Below are 17,190 nucleotides of genomic sequence, written 5' to 3'. Positions count from 1 at the left end.
TCAGTATGTTTATAAGATGAATGAAACAAAACAGAAACCTATGGGTGAATCTCACTTTAACTGAATACAGGTAATAGGCTATTTCACCCCAGAATTAAAAGGAAAACAAAATTGTATGAATAAAAAAAAAAAAGGAATTATTAATGTTTACATTTATATTGAGCACATTAAATAGTGAGTAGTCATGGTACATAATCCAGTAGGCCACATTTTTGTGCTATACAGTATTTTTTATTACTGTATTAAGATAAGATTTATACATTTCAGTTTTGCAAATGCGAGGGGGCGCATAAAATAGAGCAAAAAATAAAGCCTAATTAAAATGTCTTTAAGTTTTGACATATAGGGCTCAGACATTTCTTTGTATGCATTTAAGTTTAAGAGGTCGTTTTTTTTTTAGTTTTGAGATATAGGATTCAAACAGTTCTTTGTACACTATACAAATGATTTATACAGACTTACCAAGTAAAATAAAATCAGTACTTTTAATGACAACAAAACATTTTCCAGTTTCTTTATTGTAGAATCATGCCAAGATAGATGAAAAAAAAAAACTACATTCTAAGATTATTATGAAGTTTGCACAATGCAAAACGAAATCCTTATGAAAGCAACAATTCAGCAGTCCAGTCAAAAATCAGTTAACCTTATAAAACTGCTTTTGGAATACAGTAAAACTAGAGAGCATCATACATGGCATGATTTCAGATTTCACCTTTGGCCTGTGCTTTGTTGGTTTTGGGATTGACAAATGCATCAGTTAGCAGAAACAATGTTTTAAAGCGATAGTTTACCCAACAATTTACATTATTTTATCACTTACTCACCCTCATGTTGTTCCAAACCTGTATGAGTGTCTTTTTTCTGAACACAAAAGAAGATATTTTGAAGGATGTCGGTAACCAGTTATGGGCCCCATTGACTTTTTTTTCCTATTATGGAAGTCAATGGCTACCGTCAAATGTCTGGTTCTTCTGGTTTATCTTCTTTCGCGTTCAACAGAAGAAAGAAACTCCATACAGGTTTAGAACAACTTAATGGTGAGTAAAAGACATTTTATTTTTGGGCGAACTATTCCTTTAACAAAGAAATAAAATATTCGAACAAGATAAACAATTTTACACTTTGTAAGACAACAAAACACAAGAAAAGAGAACAGCTTATGACAACCGCGACCTCAAGCAAGTATGAGGGTGTCTGCATACATCGGATATGACAAAAACTCTGTTTAAGGTAACTTTGTCAATGCAACATACAAAATAGAAGAGAGAAGAGTTAAATGGGGCATAAATGTGAGATCCTGAGAACCAGTCCAACATAAAAATGTAGTGGCACATTAATAAAACAAATGTTGATCCAGACTCCGAATAGGTGTCAGAGTGAGGAGAGAATGTGCGCGCCAACATGCAAAATGTGTTGATGAGTTCACTGAAGGTCAGCGGGATCACATGCATCAATCTCAGAAACCAGTCGATGAGGGAAGAGCTTGAACTGCAGCCAGGTAGGGTCTAAAGAGAAAAGAGGTAGATGAAGGTGATGCAGGGTTATTTTAAATGTAAAGTACAGTTATTTTATTATGTGTATAAATGTGGTAATTGTGTACCAAGGAAGCAACTAGGTGCCTTGAGCTGTCCATCTACGCAGACCCCTGTGGCAGTGAAGCTGCACAGTTTATCTGGGTGTTTACAGAAAAATGTCACATTCTCTCCATGGGCAACCACACCATCCGTCAGATCATATGGCCAGCGCTTTAGTCCTCCCACAATCACCCTGCTGCGTTGAGCTGGGACTGGACAGCGGGCTGATCGAAAGCACAAGGGAAGAAATGGTGAAGAGAATGAGGGGAGATATTTGTCAGTGACAAAAGGGAAAGGAGGTTTATGATTCACGGCGGGAAACCAAAACATTCCAAGAAAATAAAAACGTTGAATGCAAATGTTCAACACAGCCATGATGACTGAATGTATTTGTGTTGTTAACAGCTTTCCTTACCCCGGCAAGCAGGCTCTGCACTCCATGTCCCATTAGCTAGACAAGTCACTTGATTTGGTCCATCCAAAAAGAAGGTTTTCTTGCAAAGGTAATAAATTGTGTCACCGACTTCATATTCAGTTCTTTGGACAGCCACCAGGTGTCCACGATCAACCTCCTTAGGAGGAGGACAAACCACACCTGATAACATACATATGCACACACTTATATACACATAAAAGTGCTCTGCAGAAATACAGTGATGAAGTGTAATGTGAAAACCCTTTAAAGGAATAATCATGTGCTTAATCGACATCACTGTGGCACAATGTTTATTATATGCCACAAGTAGCATATTTGTTTTAATGTTTATGTTAAAGGTGCTGTATGTAAGAATGGCTAGTGGTTGAAAAGGGTACTGTAGTCCAAATACAAAATATTGTTTACCCTAGGTTGCCCTCCTCCTCAGACTCGATGCTCACGCAGGTTGTCAGTTTGAGGACACACAACAGGAATGAGCGCAACTGACAATGGAAGGCGAGGAGACTTACACACTGTAGGCTTATGAGTTGGTTTATCCTCGTTTTAATACTCCCGTTAATAGAGATTATTAGATGGATGCCAAGGCTTTTTAGGTCGGGTAGAATCTGCGATCTCTGACCCAGTTTGTTTGCTGGCTTCCATGGCTGCATTACACTGTGTTTTCCGCAACTGGCAAGTAAAACAATTGGCTGTAGCATTGTTTTTCGGAGAAATGAGTATGTGAACTCAGCATGTTACCTAAATATCTACAAACATATGGTATTTTTATGCTTTAGTACAGTCCAAAACTTACATACAGCACCTTTAACATGCAGAAATGTAACGTTTCGAATTGTATGTATCATATATTTTTGAGTTATAATGTGTGTATTGTTTGAGCAAAGTCAATAGGTGATTTCCACTGGTTTACAACCATATTTATTTGACATCTTTTAACTATTTTAACTACAGGTCTGTCATACTTAAATGCAGGGTAGGCTATTTGTTCCAGAAACATTTTTTGTTATGCTGGTTGAAAGTCTCTTCACATCTTGACAGCAATCACAAAGTTAAGTGGTCTTAATGTATTTATATGTATTTATTACACAGCCCTGTAGAAAACTTGATTCTGATTTGTCAATTGCGCCATCTAGTGGTGTGTTATTCCCCGATATCCGGGTAACTGAAGTCAGTGGTGTGCGCTCGCTAGGAAAGTTTTGCGTTTGGTGAGCTAATAAAATATAAACACTCAAATCAATATTAGGTGTACAATTATTTAATTATGTCATCTGGGTAACGTGGACCTGCTCTTCTTTCATACAAGCACAGCTGCTGCCATTTTGCAACGATTGTTTTGTACACTGAAATGGATTATAAGATAAACAGGTAAGATTAATCTCAAATCAATATATGTTACCCCTATAATTATTTATGTGGTGAAATGCTGTGTAATAAGTGGTATGCCTGTACCATATAGTTTAAATGTCTCTCTAGTTTGAACGTGCTGCTTGCTAGGAAATGCTTTCTTCGCGGAAGCTTTGAGTTTAAAGACCTAATAAAATATTTAAACTCAACTCAATATTTACTTATGTGGCAAGTAGCCATGTAATAAGTGGGATAATGTACATCCAGCCGGTTGTTATCGCAGAATAAACCCCTTCAGGTTGGTGCAAGACCTGCGGCTGGATGTACCTTATCCCTAACATATAACATCTGTGGAAGGGGCAGGACCATAAAATGTTTGTCCTAACTGCCTAACTGTCAGCGTATGTATTGACATACCTCCACGCACCCTGCTCACGCAGACATCACACGTCATCAGCACATTTCATGCTATGCATTGCAGAGTTAGCTGTCAGTCGCCGAGCACCACAAACGAAACAGCAGCCACCTTTTATGGTGATGATACACAGGGCAACTTTTTGAGCAATGTTACTAGGCAATGTTGCCGTCAACGGGCAACCAGGTAAGACACAGGGCCCATGACCGATCTAAAGTATCCAGATAGAAATTTGTTGCCCATTCCCAATGGCAAAGTGGCCAAGCAACATTGCTTTGTAACATTGCCCAGCAACATTGCTCAAAAAAGTTGCCCCATGTATCATCACCTTTACAGTTCCTCCTAAACCAAAACAACGAGCTTATGCTGCGTTCACGCCATAACTACTGTAATTTAAAATCTGTAACGTTTAACTAAGAGCATCTTGAATCGAATAAATGCGTTTCAATGGCAACACTATCAACACCGAAATGAATCTGCAGCAGTCAAGTGGTTGCCAGTGTTCATTATTATTGTAATGTTATGTGCTTTGAGACATGAGGTAGTTTAACGCCGTCTATCGTCTTGTGCCGCTTTGCAAACTCTGCTGTGTGTGTGTTCATGTGTTTTGAAGAAGGCGTGGCTTTGGACACGCTCTGAAGGGAGGGATTCAATGCTAACTTGCTATTGCTAGCCGTTCCGCAAATTGCCGACCCGACCTTTAAAGTGCCTCACAGTAACACACATTCTTTGCATTTTTTAAAAGAAAAGAAAGGAACAGTCGAAATTACATTGTGGTAATCAACATTATGCCAACATTATGGTAAACAGCGTGCTATTGTATCGATTAAGCACAATGGAATGCCTTTAAAACAAGCATAGCTGCAAAAATGATGTTGATCCAACAGGGGGCATCGTTACACCAGAATATTTGAGTGAAACCTGCATTTTAGTGAAGCTCCACTAGCTCTACACACTCAAACATTCATTTACACATAGTGCCCTATCCGCCTACTCACAAACCCACACAGTCTTTATTGCTCTTCTCTCTCCCGCTGTCCCTCTCATCTCTTTCTTGTTACTTTGTACCATGGTGTGTGCAAGAGTACACAATATCTCTTTAGCAGTTTGGAACAACATCCCCCCACTCAAGCATACATTCTAATACACCTGCTATTTCCTTTTTGCAAGATCTCTGTCTCAGTCATTCCCTTGTGGAGGAGTACGTGTAGACAGACAGACAGACACACACACACACCCACACACACACTTACGGCGACAGATGGGGTGAGGGTATTGCCATGTCTGGTTCTCATAACAGATATTCTCACTATTTCCAATCAGCACAGATCTGTATGGGGAAGAGGACGAGGTGTGTAGATTGCATAATTATAATAAAACCAGACATTCTGTTGTATATCAGTCACAGTTTTCTCTTTCCAGTTTTTTTTTCTCTTCAATCTCACCCAGATGCACATTGGTACTGGATGGCGGATCCCACAACAGCACTGCCCAGCACAGAGAGCACATCATCATCATCATCAGGCAAAGAACAGGACACCTCAGGCACCAGAACCGGATCGGTTGTAAGACCTCCACCTGGAGAGGCTGGTGGAAAAATAGCAAAATAGCTTATTTATCTCTTGACTTGAGTATGCATTTAAATGCTAGGTTGATTTGGCAGACAAACATGTGCAAAGTCCTTAGAAATGTACTCTTTGTATTCATGTTTCTTATTGTTTTAATTTTGTAATTTTCAGGAAAGTTTCAATGAGTAAAAATGCAGGCTAGTAAAAAGAAGTAACATTATTGTAAAATTATTAATTAATACTTATTAAGTTTTTGGGGAGTCCATTGACATTTTACAATCTGAACTAACCTTGTTTGTCATAAAATGGTCTAAGTACCTGATATTGTAAGAGACTTACTAAAGGGATAGTTCACTAGTTTATTAAAATGTACTCACCCTCAAGCCATCCTAGGTGTAAATGACATTCTTCTTTCAGACGAATATAATAATAGTTATATTAAAAAATGTCCTTTATAATGGCAGTGAATGGCTGTTTCTGTTTTGAAGTCCATAAAAGTGCATCTATCCGTCATAAAAGTGCTCCACACGCTCCAAAGTGCTCCAAGGCCTTCTGAAGCGATGCATATGTGTAAGAAAAATATCCATATTTAAAACTTTACAAACCGTAATCTCTAACTTCCGCTAAGTGTTGTACGCGCATTCACGAGAGACTGGCGTTCCAGCTTATGACGTAGGACGCAGGCGTAGCGTAAGTTTAGGTGACAAAGGCGGAAGCGCAGAGGATTGAGCAAAACAAAACTTGGTTCTCGTGAGAACTAACATATTCTCACTGGAGCGTTCTACGTCATACGCTGAAAGAAGAATGTCATATTCACCTAGGATGGCTTGAAGGTGAGTAAATCTTGGGATCATTTTCATTTTTGGGTGAACTATCCCTTCACCTTGACACGCAGTCATGAGGGTCTGCAGGTGTACGCTCTACCATATCAATTCATGTTTTATGTTTGTTTTTCTGCATGTTACTGTATGTTAGTTGCACCACGACTTTGATTGTGTGACTTTGATCAGTGTAGCAGTTTTTTCCCCTAAGAAATAATAATCAAACACAGCCAAAAAGACGTAGAACATCCGTGCCAAATACTGAAGGAATTAGTAGATTAAAAATTACTTTGGTGCGTAAGCTCAAAAAAGCATATCAAAGTTCAACAAGGAGAGGATCTCACACACGTAATAGTAGATGATTTCTTACCAAAAAAAAAAGAGGCCAAACGCAAAGACAAAACATTTTCGAAATTACCATCAGTTGTTACAAGGGGACATGGTATTGGAAAAAATATGAGATGGGAGGGAAATTTTATATTTCAATGATTTTGCTACTTTTACACTACCCTAAGAATTTCAGTTTTTCTTCTTTTTTTTTGCGTTTACATACAAACGTTTTGTGGGAAATAATGAGATTGCAGGAAAAAAGTATTTTTGCAAGCAAATGCAAGTGTCTCTTGGGGGAAAGCAAAAGCTTTGCAAAATAATGCAAATCTTCTTGTGGCAATGCAAATGTTTTACAATATAAAAGTATTGCATTTTTTTGTAATTCTGAAAAAAAATTAGTTTTACATAATTGAAATGGATCACATGCATGGTTTAGAGGTGGAAAGTGTCCTTTTTTTTACTTTAAGTTCAAAACAAGAGCTTAGATGGTGAATAGATATTACAGTCAAAAACCCTCCGTTATTCAGCTTCCCTAACTTGCGAAGACAGAACTGCTTGTAGTCTCTTCATCACAACTTCTCCATTCAGCTAGGTTTATCAGTCATAACTCCATCCAGGACAGCTAGGAACCCTGGAGTTGTGATTGATGATCAGTTAAACTTCACAGACCACATTGCTAGAACTGCCCAGTCCAGCAGATTTGCCTTATACAACATTAGAAGGATCAGGCCCTTCCTATGGGAGCATGAAAAACAACTTCTTGTCAAAGCTCTTGTTCTATCCAGACTGGACTATTGTAATGCTCTCTTGGCAGGCCTTCCAGCTTGCGCCGTCAAACCTCTGCAACTGATCCAGAATGCTGCAGCGAGAGTGGTCTTTAAAAAGCCAAAGAGAGCGCACGTCAGACATAAAATTGCACTTGTTGCCAATTGCCACTCGCATTAAATTCAAGGCACTGATGTTTGCGAACAGAACCACTGGCGTGGCATCCCAGAAGCTTGCGTTCTGCAAGTGAGCACAAAAAGAGGCACAAAATCACTTCCACTGACCCTTACCTTGACTGTTCCAAGCTAGTGAAATACTAACACAACCTGTGCTGCTGAACCTTTCTTTAGCCATTTTCATGAAATGACTGAAGATGCAACACTTGAACCAATAATACTAACACTTACTATTATATATTATATATTATATATATATATATAGATGTTATCCACTGCATTAGATGAAGTAACATACAAATACATGACTGGGTGAATAAAAAGATGGGTAAGCAGGGTTGAAAAATGGATTCACAGGTCACCGCGTGGCTCAGCGGATGCCCAGATGATGGATGGACAGAATGCGCGTCTTCATTTTGAGTTTTATCAGAAAAATCCATCTGGAACAAGCTGTTCTCACATTCCCTCTTGAGCAGTTGACTCATGCAGTTACAGTATGTATCAAATCTCTCCCTCTTTTGTGAGAATGACTGATTAATGAAGGGGGGAGGAAATCATACAGTCAACATGCACACACACCAAACTTCCATTGTACATCAATTCAGCTTTGAATGCGCTTGAACTTTGTGTGTGAATCTGGCGCATCTACATGCCTGTCTCTGCTTAAACATTAAATATTCCATGTCACTGATCTGCAGATAATACAGTACTGCAGGACAGTTCTTACAGACCCCAAACGCCCACACTTCGGCTCTTTTGACAGCTCATTCCTAGAAATACCTCTCATGTTACTCCAGGAAATGAGTGTTTGAATGTGTGCATGTGTTGCAGAGGGGGTGATGCTGGGAATGCTGCAGCCTGGAGCTCTGCCGATTTACGCCTCCTCTCCACAGAGCTGAAGTCTTTAGACTAAAACTCCACTGCCCAGAAATAAGCGCTGACCCAGGTCCACTAGCTCTAAGCTTTTGTTCCATAAACTACTGTTGCAACCAAAAATTCATTATTATGCAGACACTGACACATATTTCTCTTTTTTTTTTTCTCGCATTCATGGCTGGCTTCGCTCAATATCGCCACCATAAAATTGCTGCTGTGAAGTCATTCTCCCTGAATTGCATAATACTGACAATAACTTGATGGTTTACAAACAAGATGAGGGCAACCTGACCCAACAGGACTGATGTCTTCATCTCATAGTACATATAGTCATGCAATATTAGCAAGCAAAATGCAGGGGTTTTCAAATGTTATAGAATTATGGACCCCCATATGAGCCAACCCAGAGACCTCCAATATAGAAAATCTAGTTTTATGGTTTTTTTTTTAGAAAACAATATATGTTTTAGAGCATCAAATGGATGGATGGATGGATGGATGGATGGATGGATGGATGGATGGATGGATGGATGGATGGATGGATGGATGGATGGATGGATGGATGGATGGATGGATGGATAGATAGATAGATAGATAGATAGATAGATAGATAGATAGATAGATAGATAGATAGATAGATAGATAGATAGATAGATAGATAGATAGATAGATAGATAATAGTTTACATGTGTTTACTCCTACCTGTACAAACAGGCTCATCTCCACTCCACTGCCGGTCACCCTGGCAGCGGCGTATTGTAGTGTCCAGCCCGTTATCCATGGTGTACCCAGGCTTACAACGAACCTCAAGCAGAGCGGAGAAAGAGGGCAAAGGGGAAAGGAGAACTACATCAAAGTAGTTTGCTGGTGGGAGAGGCCACGGACACGTACGACCTGTTCACAGAGAATAATTACATGAAAAATGTGGACATTGCCTTATAATATATTATAAATTTAGTCATTGTTTTAGGCTTATTTGCTTTTAAGCTTCGTATTTAATTCATTATAGGGTTTCTAGCTCTGACCTGGGGCCACACAGCTGAGTCCACACTGCCCGTCGCAGAGACACTGACGTTTGTTGCCACAGTCTTTATCTTGCTGACACTTTTTTGGGCATGTTTGTCTTCTCTCATTGCCCAGTATTCTCTCTGGGCACTGTTCTGGTGCATCCACTTTAAGACAAGCATGCACAGAAACATTACAAATTTACAGAAAAAAGACAATATGCAAATCATAATTTGCTTCACAGGCAGGTGGGCCGACACACATACACTACCGGTCAAAGATCAGAATAGGTACAATTTTCCAAGGTGCAAATGAAAGAAGTCTCTTATGCTCACCAAGGTTGCATTAACTTGATCTAAAATACAGTAAAAACAGTAATATTGTGAAATATTTTAAGACTTTAAAATAATGGTTTCCTATTTTAATATATTTTCAAATTTAATTTATTCCTGTGATGGCAAAGCTGAATTTTCAGCATCATTACTCACATGATCCTTCTTTTAAAATGTAATACTTCACAAAATTACTGTTTTTTTACTGTATTTTTGATCAATTAATGCAACCTTGGTGAGCATAAGAGACTTCTTTCAAATACATTAAAAAAATCTTAATTATTCCAAACTTGCCTTACGAAAAATAAGTATACTTCAAGTTCATTTGATTAACTTAAGTTGAAGTATACTTTTAAGTTACTTTAAGTGTAACAGTAAAATTAGTACACAAATAGTTTACAACTAGGTTTTTCGTTTGTACTGCAAATATACTACAAGTGAACTTATAGGTATACTGAAAGTTTACTAGTCAAATAATTGTTAATAATTAGTTTATGACACTTTAAAGTATAGCTTACTCTCAGTAAACTACTAGTTTAGTACTTTTATACTGCAAGTATACATGTAAGTTTTCTTTAAGTGAACATAACATTATACTTATACATTATACTGTGTAAGTTTCATACAAAAAGCAACATTTTAAACAAAAGGCTGAGAAACGATGATCAATGGAGTAGATTGAGTACTTCAACACCCCCAAAGCTTCCCAGTCGTTTCCTCTTCATGGGTTCAATATTTCATTCGGTGATGTTGGGCAGTTTTTAACTGTGCTGTTTAATGTTTGAGAATCACGTTATTTTATATTTGCGTTTCTGCTTCTTCTTCTCCTGTGTTTTGATCCAAAGATTGTGTACTATTTCAGAAGATGCGTAATAGCGCCCCCTGTTTTCACTGCGTATAACAGTGAAAACATGGATATCCGGAAACCCGTTTTATCCCACTGGTCACAATTGTGGCCGCATCTTTTTTCTTATTTTTGAAAGCTGACCCCCCCAAGTGCTGTGTGTAGCATAACCACCCTTTCCACACTTGAAAAAGGCAACCGAAAGTGGCCGCAACAGTGATGGCCCAGAGGGACGGCCCACCCGCTGGCAAAAGGGCCGCCCCAGCCCAGCACAGCACTTCCCATCTGAGCCATCATCAACACCCCCGACTGCCTCCCCCTCAAATGCAGGAACGACAGAGATGCCACACACAGCATGCACGTCTGGGAGGTCTAACACATCCGCAAAAATAAACAACTGGGATCAACAGCCAAAACCTGTGTTTTCAATTGAAACATTTTTATGAATTCTGACTGTTTCCCACCGGTGACTATTGTGACTGAATATAAAACCTATTATTTCACTAACTTAACCAACATAAAATCAAAGTGGGCATAACGTTTGTGTGTTAGGGAGATCTAAGGAGTAAAATGCATGTACTCAATTTTCAAGAAAAATTTTCGTATTAAACGGGTTAAGTGTAATTTTAAGTATATTTCTGAGAAGTACATAAAAAGTAGCCTTAAAGTATACTTTCTTATTTTTAGTTTAAAAGAAGTATACTAGCACACTTGAATAAACTTATTTTACGTAAGGCTTTTGACAGGTAGGCTAGTGTACATGCAATCAACAACCAGAGGTGGACAGTAACTAAGTACATTTACTTGAGTACTGTACTTAAGTACACTTTTTGAGTATCTGTACTTTACTGAAGTATTATTTTTTAGGGATACTTTTACTTTGACTTCACTACATTTGAAAGGCAAATATCGTACTTTTTACTCCACTACATTTCTATCAAGGTGCTCGAAGACGAAAGTTGTTTCTGTAGCAGCTTTGAAAGTCAGTGGATGATTTTTTTTTTCTTCTTTAAAAGGTGTTTTTTTTTTTTTTTTTTTTTTTGCAGACAGCCTATCAGTAATCACTCATGTAGGGTCATGTGAAGTTTCCTAACAATTTTTTGAACACTGATCAGTTTATAGCAAAATGGAAGAAGACGGTTCCTTGGCACAGTGTGTGCACCCATGGCCATACTTAAAAAGTGTGTTTCAGTTTTCTCAAAAGATTAAAGATTAGTTTCGTTGGTATACACTTGATGCATGTCTCATAAAATGTAAAAAAAATGAAATGTCTGGGAGAAAGAGAAGAGTAAACAGTTGGGAGAATATCGGATGCGTATCAGAGTATAGGGTACATGCATTCCCTGAAATGAAATGAAATGACATTTTGCAGGTTGGGATGTCTGTGAAATGAGTTTAAGGTAGTCGTATGCTAGCATGTCGGATAGAGCATCACTGACTGGCTTAAACCACCATAATGGCATTTATACAACAATGCAACAATAATAAAATAATGCATTGACATACAAATGAAAATGTTCTTTTGATACTTAAGTACATTTAAAAACAAATACTTCTGTACTTTTACTTAAGTAAAAATCTGTTTTTAGAACTTTCACTTGTAAAGGAGTAATATTTGACCAGTAGTACTTTTACTTTTACTCAAGTAATAGAGTTGTGTACTTTGTCCACCTCTGTCAACAACACATAGCCTACATTTGTCTAGCTATTTAATCATGCCATAAAATAGCAGGCTGTTAAACGGCTGGCCGCCTGCCCAAGACATTGCTCTCTGAGCTGAACCAGGTGTTTAACACAATATATCCACATAAACCAGACAGCGATATGGATGTAGCCCACCCATAAACACGATGCAACATTTAAATGTTACAAGCTCATAATAAAACAGAACATTAGTAGTAGAATGAAAGAGCTTAACACAATTATGCATTTCTGGTTATGCAATGATTTTGAGCTGAAACAGAAGATGATATAGCCTATGCGTGTGCGTCTGTGTCCTGGTAAACCTTACATTATGAGGACAAAATGTCCCCACAAAGATATCCGAAATCCTTGTCCTTGTGGGGACATTTTTTGGTCCCCATGAGGAACAGCCTATGAGGAAATCATAATAAGTAATGTTTTTTAAAAATGTAAAAATGCAGAAAGTTTTCTGTGATGGGTCGGTTTAGGGTTAGAGGATAGAATATACCTTTGTACAGTATAAAAATCATTAAGTCTATGAAAGTCCCCATAAAACATGCGTGTGTGGTCCTGGTAAACCCTACGTTGTGGGAACCAAATGTCCCCGCAAAGATAGTAATACCAGTATAATTAAACAGGCTATAAATCATACAAAATTATGTTACTTTGAAAATGTAAATGTTTTCTGTGAGGGTCATGTTTAGGGGAAGGGTTAGAGTAGATGGATAGAATTTACAGTTTGTACAGTGTGTGCATGTGTGTACATGTTTTTTCTATTCCAGTGGGAACTTCAACCTGAATGCAGGTGTCACTGTCACTGTGGGTCCCCTAAACTGAGGTCCCCATGGCTACAAAAGCTTATAAATCATGCAGAATGAGTTCTTTTGAAAATATAAAAATGCAGAAAGTTTCATGTGATAGGTAGGTTTAGGGGTAGGGTTAGTGTAAGGGGATAGAATATGCAGTTTGTACAGTATAAAAACCATTACGTCTATGGCGAGTCCCCAGAAAGATGTGACATGACGTGTGTGTGTGTGTGTGTGTGTGTGTGTGTGTGTGTGTGTGTGTGTGTGTGTGTGTGTGTGTGTGTGTGTGTGTGTGTGTGTGTGTGTGTGTGTGTGTGTGTGTGTGTGTGTGTGTGTGTTTCATGGAAAATTGGCTCTAAGAAACAGATTCTCAAGGCAAAATGTGAAAGGGAGGGGATGATAAATGACACAATCACAACCCAGACAGATTTTAAAGGTACAGTTCACTCAAACATTTAAATTCTGTTATGATTTACTCACCCTCGTGTCATTCCAAAACTGTACATTTCTTTCTTCTATGTGTAACACAAAATGAATGATGAATAATAAATATTTTTTATAAATGTTTTTTTGATCCTACTAGGGATGAAACGGTATGAAAATTTCATATCACGATTATAGTGACCCAAATTATCACGATTATCAATATTATCACAGTTTTGTTCAAATGAGATGAAAGTGTTCAAAACAGATGCACACACTGAAAACATTTCAACAAGTTTTATATTTGAAAATCAACAAACAACAAATATCCATGCATCACAACGGATGAGCTCATTCAAATGCGACTTGCGTCTCTGTTTTTGATTGTATTGAAAATGAAATCAGAGGTCTTTACTATTAATACTACTATAATTATTACTATAACTTCTTGTGATCATCTTGTCTGGACGATTGTTTTGTAGGCCTACACTGTACAAAATGGATTTATAAACAGGTAAGATTTAAAACATTAATCTCAATTATATGTCCCCGTAACCTAATTATTTACGTTATGTGGTAAAGAAAATCTGTGTAATGAATATACATTATTATCCCTTAAATGTCACCCTAGTCTTGTCTGAGCTTGTTCATTCGTCTTTGGCTCAAAGCCACTTGCTGCGGACTTTTCTTCGTGGAAGCTTCGCGTTATTATTTCCCAGACATAGTTTTAGTATCGAGGTCAAAGTCCACTTGCCTTGCGTTCGCAGATTTGAAGTGTTTCCCCCTATTGCATTTGCATGTTCAGCAGACAGGGTGACCATCCTCGATTGAGTTTCCCTCAGGACTTTTGTAAAAGTCAAAATATGACCGCACCTCAGATTTGGTCCTTTTAGAAGGTAAATCTTCTGCCATTTCTTCCTATTAAAAAAACAGCGTTGCGCGCTGCACCTGCGCAGACTGACTGGACAGGATTTACCGCGAGTTTTCAAAATCGTGATAATCAAACAAGGTTTAAATGATAATTACATTTTAAACGATATTACTAACTGTCAGCACATTTTATCATGGTTTATCACCGGTAATCATTCCAATATCCTACAATGGATGGTGTTTTGGACCCCATTGACTTTCATTGAATGGCCAAAAACATTTGAAAATTTCTTCAAAATATATTGTTTTGCACAGAAGAAAGAAAATCATGCCGGTTTGGAGCAAAATAAAGTTAAGTAAATAATGATCAAAATTTCATTTTTGGGTGAATATAAATTTCAGAAACAATGTGATGCAGACCAAAATGTATGTTCAAATAAATGAAAAAAAGATCAAATTTTCTTACAAAATCTGAATCATAAATAACTACTCTACTAACTAAACTGTTTTACATGGAAAGCCATCCATAATCCTGTCATTTTCTCCCAGACACCCACGCACACAAACACGCTCACCTGATGCTGCAGACAGGCTGCTGAGGGCCCACACACACAGAAGAGACACAAGCAGAGATCGCTCCATCTTTCCCTGACACTTACTGCAGAGGTTATGAAAGAGGTAGTGAGACGGAAGAGGGGATATAAAGATGGGGGAGAGTCTGGAGGAGGGGGTATTGTGATGGTGTGATGGCGAGGGAGGAGTGGAGCTGCCGTGCATGCAAGAACACACACATCTGGATCGTATTGAGTGTTTTGAATGCTGGGTAGAATTCCGCAGAAAAAAGACCTTTCACCCAATTCCATTGATGCCAAATGAGCTCAAACACTCACCCCCACATCAAATGACAGGCCTTGTGGATACACTCTTCTCCACATACACAGGCACAGTGCCAAGTCGAATACTGAAACAAAGTGTCTGTCAGACGGCAAGAGTGAGCTGCCTGATATAGACACCTCTCAACGCACCACAATTAAACACAGCATCCTAAAACAACTTCCTTTAGCAAGAGTAAATAGACACTTTGACAGATAAACGTGACAACGCTCCCACACAGAGCGACCAGCTAAACCAACGAACAATCACATGCAGGTTATGTCCACTGATTTATTTCTACATCTCACCCTTTTGATGAATGTCACACTCAGTGAATGAAACAAACCTCTTTATCTCTCAAGAATGAACATACATCCACAATATTGTCTTGGAGCTGTTGTTTACTGGTCAGAAATGGTAAACTCTTTCATACTAAATATCTTAAAGAATAAAGATAAGACTGAAGTAATGACAAAAGTACCCAGAAGAGCATATTGGACAATGTTTATTGTTCTTGAAAGATTTAAGGCATCACAAAGCTACACAGAATGTTGACTTCCCTGTATGTTCCTGTTCCCTTTCTGAGGACACTGAGGTGATACAGGTACATGTGCTTAGGTCACACGTGGACAATAGACTAATTGGGGGGACATCTGGGGTTCCTGGGTTTGCCACACCACCAGAACCTTCTGGAAAACCCTTATGAAAAATAAGTCTATTCAAGTGTGCTAGTATACTTCTTTTAAACTAAAAATAAGAAAGTATACTTTCAGTCTATGTTATACTGACAGAAAAGTCGGTTTGTATATTTGTATAACTATATTTGGCCTATGTGTATTCAATCTTTTAATCGAGATATACTTAAAAGTATAATTATTCTAAGTATACTTGGCTTGTAGTTGTGTTTACTTTTTTGGTTGAGTAGCCTATTTCTTTTTCACATCGGTTTACAACCCCAAATCAGAAAAAGTTGGGACAGTATGGAAAACGCAAAAAAAAAAAAAAAAAAAAAGTGATTTCTAAATTTACTTTGACTTGTATTTCATTGCAGACAATATGAACACAAAATATTTCATGTTTTGTCTGGTCAACTTCATGTCATTTGTAAATATGCATCCTTTCCTGTCATTCAGACCTGCAACACATTTCAAAAAAAGTTGGGACAGGAGCAATTTAGGGCTAGTAATGAGGTAAAATGGTTAAATAATGATGTGATTTGAAACAGGTGATGTCAACAGGTGATTGTAATTATGATTTGGTACAAAAGCAGCATCCAAGAAAGGTCTAATCCTTTAGGAGCAAAGATGGGCCGAGGATCGCCAGTTTGCCAACAAATACGTGAGAAAATTATTGAAATGTTTAAAAACAATGTTCCTCAAAGTAAGATAGGAAGAGATTTGGATATTTCACATTCAACAGGGCATAACATAATTAAAATATTCAAGGAATCTGGAGGAATTTCAGTGTGTAAAGGACAAGGGCGCAAGCCTAAGCTGAACAACCGTGATCTCCGATCCCTCAGGCGGCACTGCATCAAGAATCGTCATTCATCTATAAGCGATATCGCCACATGGGCTCAGGACTAATTTGGCAAACCTTTGTCAAGTACCACAATACGTAGTTACATCCACAAATGCCAGTTAAAACTGTACTGTGCCAAAAGGAAGCCCTATGTTAACAGTGTCCAGAAGCGCCGTCGACTTCTCTGGGCTCGGAGGCATCTGGGATGCACCATCACACAGTGGAAACGTGTACTGTGGTCAGATTAATCAGTATTTGAGGTATTTTTTGGGAGGAATGGACGCCGTGTGCTCCGGACCAAAGAAGAAAAGGATCATCCAGACTGTTACCAGCAACAAGTCCAAAAGCCAGGGTCTGTCATGGTATGGGGTTGTGTCAGTGCCCTTGGCAAAGGTAACTTGCACTTCTGTGAAGGCACCATTAATGCTGAAAAGTACATAGAGATTTTGGAGCATAATATGCTGCCTTCAAGAAGACATCTTTTCCAGGGACGTCCATGCATATTTCAACAAGACAATGCAAAAC

The 17,190-nt window shown here is 38.3% G+C and overlaps 1 protein-coding gene across 2 annotated transcripts; it reads right to left on the bottom strand.

Moving 5' to 3' along the window:
* Positions 1-214: 214 nt before the first annotated feature.
* ntd5 (ntl-dependent gene 5) lies at positions 215-15,067 on the bottom strand. 2 transcript variants are annotated; one of them, XM_079836640.1, is made up of 8 exons: positions 14,847-15,067; positions 9,334-9,480; positions 9,011-9,202; positions 5,218-5,359; positions 5,026-5,102; positions 1,993-2,172; positions 1,604-1,801; positions 215-1,508 (listed from the first exon to the last, which is right to left on the bottom strand). In XM_079836640.1, exons 1-8 carry the CDS (start codon positions 15,046-15,048, stop codon positions 1,426-1,428), a joined length of 1,221 nt encoding a protein of 406 aa, XP_079692766.1. In that variant the 5' UTR covers positions 15,049-15,067; the 3' UTR covers positions 215-1,425. The 2 variants fall into 2 exon arrangements, with proteins under 2 accessions (XP_079692766.1, XP_079692767.1); XM_079836641.1 differs by lacking the exon at positions 14,847-15,067 and adding an exon at positions 14,156-14,360.
* Positions 15,068-17,190: the final 2,123 nt, after the last annotated feature.

Source organism: Gobio gobio (genome assembly GCF_949357685.1).
Source record: "Gobio gobio genome assembly, chromosome: 15".
Taxonomy (NCBI): Eukaryota; Metazoa; Chordata; class Actinopteri; order Cypriniformes; family Gobionidae; genus Gobio; species Gobio gobio.
This window is presented reverse-complemented; position numbering and strand designations above follow the sequence as displayed.